The sequence below is a fragment of the Teleopsis dalmanni genome, chromosome 1 (genome assembly GCF_002237135.1).
Source record: "Teleopsis dalmanni isolate 2A chromosome 1, ASM223713v2, whole genome shotgun sequence".
NCBI classification, from domain to species: Eukaryota; Metazoa; Arthropoda; class Insecta; order Diptera; family Diopsidae; genus Teleopsis; species Teleopsis dalmanni.
The window spans coordinates 132,818,977-132,821,553 of NC_051846.1; the positions used below are offsets into that span (position 1 = coordinate 132,818,977).

Here is a 2,577-nt window from a genome sequence, read left to right on the forward strand (position 1 = left end):
TATTTTTCGATTGCAAAAATTTGAAGACTAGGGGGTCTTCCCGCTACAAGATTCGCTACCCCTGTTATATTCATACGTACTCTTTCATGTTAAATAATATGTGTGTACTTTTAACATTCCTAAAAGAGACGTCATTACATCATAAATGTAATTTGGCACACTTTCTTTTTATGTAATAAAGAAAAATAACACTGCACTACAGTCTGATGACACCATAAAATAAAAACAAACTGACCGATAATATTTTTTTTTGTAATATGAAAGACATTTGTGTGCCAAATATATTTTGAAATTGATTGGACACAATCGCTATACACTCTAGAATCTTTGTTTCTTGCACTCTACAGTCGACTTTGATTTGAGTAGTGAAGACACTAGCGATAAACTCAAAGCTTTATTTGTTTTAAAGTAAATTGGCGCACTAACGATATAGTTTTGCCTTGTAATATGACAATGTCTAGCCAAATTTTAAAGTACAGTTTATGTTTCGTGTATATGAAATATAACTTTTCCAGCACCAATTGCAGTTTTTATTTTACATGTGTGTTTTGGTATTGCATTTTTAATAAATATTTAAAATTATTGTAAAGTTTTAACATTAAAGGTTCTCTTTGTTAATTCATATATTTTCACTAACATGTTTTAGAGAAACCAAAGCGTCCAGCACGTTCCAACGAATCGTATTCATCATCTTCTAATTCATAAGCTGGCCTATATTTTTTCCTCATACTAGAAGCACCGTATATCTTTAGATGGGGGTTGGGAATGGTGTTGTTTTTATTGCCTATTGATGTATAGCCAAGGTCATATAATGAACAATAGGGCACATAATTTGATTTTAAGTAGTTCCACACATCGACGCATTTCCAATCAATTATTGGATTTATACGCATTATAGCTGGCCAATTGAAATCACATGGCTATACACATAAGTCGTGTTAATAAATTATTTGTTTCATTTAAAGTAACATAAACAACTTACTTGCATAACTTTTATTTCTCCACAAAATGGATCTGTTCTTCTGCAGCCCATGAATATAGCTTTAATATGCGGCATTTCATTAGTTATATCAAAAAGAACTTCTTTAATTCTGCCTGTTCGTTTTATTAACTCAATATTATATAAAGTTTTGCTTGACTCAACAAAATCGTCAACTTCTTCAAAGGAGTTTAAGTCTTGTATGTATAGTGCTGGTATTTTAAAATTTTTCAAACATTCCTGCTGAAAGTACTTGGCCAATATGTGCAGAACTACTGTACAATCTTTCCCACCATTAAATGAGAGCATTATTTCTACAGGTTTATAGATTTGCAGGCTTTGTGTAATAACCTATTTAATAACCCAAGGGTATAAAAATTATTAATTATTAATTATTAAATTAAGTCCGCACTTTTTAAACTTGTGAATTTAAATTCACTATATGATGCAACAACATATTACATTGTAAAACCAAATTAAAGTAATTTGTTGGTATGAAATTTGTTGTTTTTCACTAGCTTTTAACGAAACGGACTATACTACCTTAAATACCGCTTTTTCCATATCTATCGTCCTTGAATTATTGAAACTAGCATTTTTGGTAACAACAGCATCCGGTTTATCACTGCACAATAATAATGTCTCAGCTGTTTTGTCGCTTGGTTCTTGCTCTAAGCATTTCATGGTGATTTAACAAAGATACGATATTAAGATAAGTCTTGTCGAAATGCCAACAATGTTGTTTTAAATCTGAAATTAGATTGTTACAAGAGAATTTATTCAGAAGGTATAACAAGAGATAACTTATTGAAATACATATATACATATATGGGAAATTATAAGACCATATCATAAGTTCAAATGGAATAAAAGTTTTCTGATAATCTTTCCTATTTCAACGAGCTTTTACCTGTTTTACAGTATTAATTTTTTCCAGTTTTGATCATTCCAATAATCTCAAGATTCTTTACTGTTACGAAAATGTATTTTAAAATAATTGTAAGATATTTCAATATGGGAAATATATTCAAAATTACTGATCATTTTAATATTTTTAATTTTCCAATGTTTTTAACTTACAATACTCCACCGGTTACCATTTATTGAATTCCAATTAGCGAATTTTTCAAAAAGCTTTTACCACAAGCCATCTGAGTTTGTTATCAGAAACAACACAGTGACTGTTTACTGTAGCCAATGACAAAAAAGATGCTGTCACCAACTACATTACACAATAATAAAATAAAAACTGCAATATAATGTTTTTAGCGCATGGTTTCTATTATTTTATCGTTTCTAAAAATTAACTAAAGAGAGACTACTCAAATCACATATCATTTGCAAATAAACAGGGTTGTTAAATACAAAATTTTTGTTTTTATACCTAACCAACTCACCTGCACCTAGATAGCAACGGCGCTGAGAGGACCAAGCCGGAATTTTAACACGAAATTTTTCTGAGTTCATTAATTTGTCAAAATTGGCCAAATTCAAGCTTTTTTCACCAAGTAAGATATATGATTTAGATAGTAAATTCAATAATGTTTCATTTGGTATATACCTTATAATTGTAAGTTGCGTAATAGCTCAGATATTCA

The 2,577-nt window shown here is 29.8% G+C and overlaps 1 protein-coding gene across 3 annotated transcripts; it reads right to left on the reverse strand.

The window, feature by feature from the left end:
- Window positions 1-229: 229 nt before the first annotated feature.
- Window positions 230-2,339, reverse strand: LOC119668784 (FAD synthase-like). 3 transcript variants are annotated; one of them, XM_038078419.1, is made up of 5 exons: window positions 2,060-2,289; window positions 1,890-1,949; window positions 1,532-1,729; window positions 983-1,330; window positions 230-920 (listed from the first exon to the last, which is right to left on the reverse strand). In XM_038078419.1, exons 3-5 carry the CDS (start codon window positions 1,661-1,663, stop codon window positions 633-635), a joined length of 768 nt encoding a protein of 255 aa, XP_037934347.1. In that variant the 5' UTR covers window positions 1,664-1,729; window positions 1,890-1,949; window positions 2,060-2,289; the 3' UTR covers window positions 230-632. The 3 variants fall into 3 exon arrangements, with proteins under 3 accessions (XP_037934347.1, XP_037934344.1, XP_037934345.1); XM_038078416.1 differs by having other exon boundaries at window positions 244-920; window positions 1,523-1,729; window positions 2,060-2,339; XM_038078417.1 differs by lacking the exon at window positions 1,890-1,949 and having other exon boundaries at window positions 244-920; window positions 1,523-1,729; window positions 2,060-2,287.
- Window positions 2,340-2,577: the final 238 nt, after the last annotated feature.

What these genes read in the sequence shown, in the direction of transcription:
- LOC119668784 (XM_038078416.1), bottom strand. Translation starts at nt 1,663, where the DNA reads ATGAAATGCTTAGAGCAAGAACCAAGCGACAAAACAGCTGAGACATTA. An exon ending in TGGAAAAAGCGGTATTTAAG is followed by an intron (nt 1,331 to 1,522) that starts GTAGTATAGTCC and finishes GTTATTAAATAG; the next exon opens with GTTATTACACAAAGCCTGCA. An exon ending in GAGAAATAAAAGTTATGCAA is followed by an intron (nt 921 to 982) that starts GTAAGTTGTTTA and finishes TTATGTGTATAG; the next exon opens with CCATGTGATTTCAATTGGCC.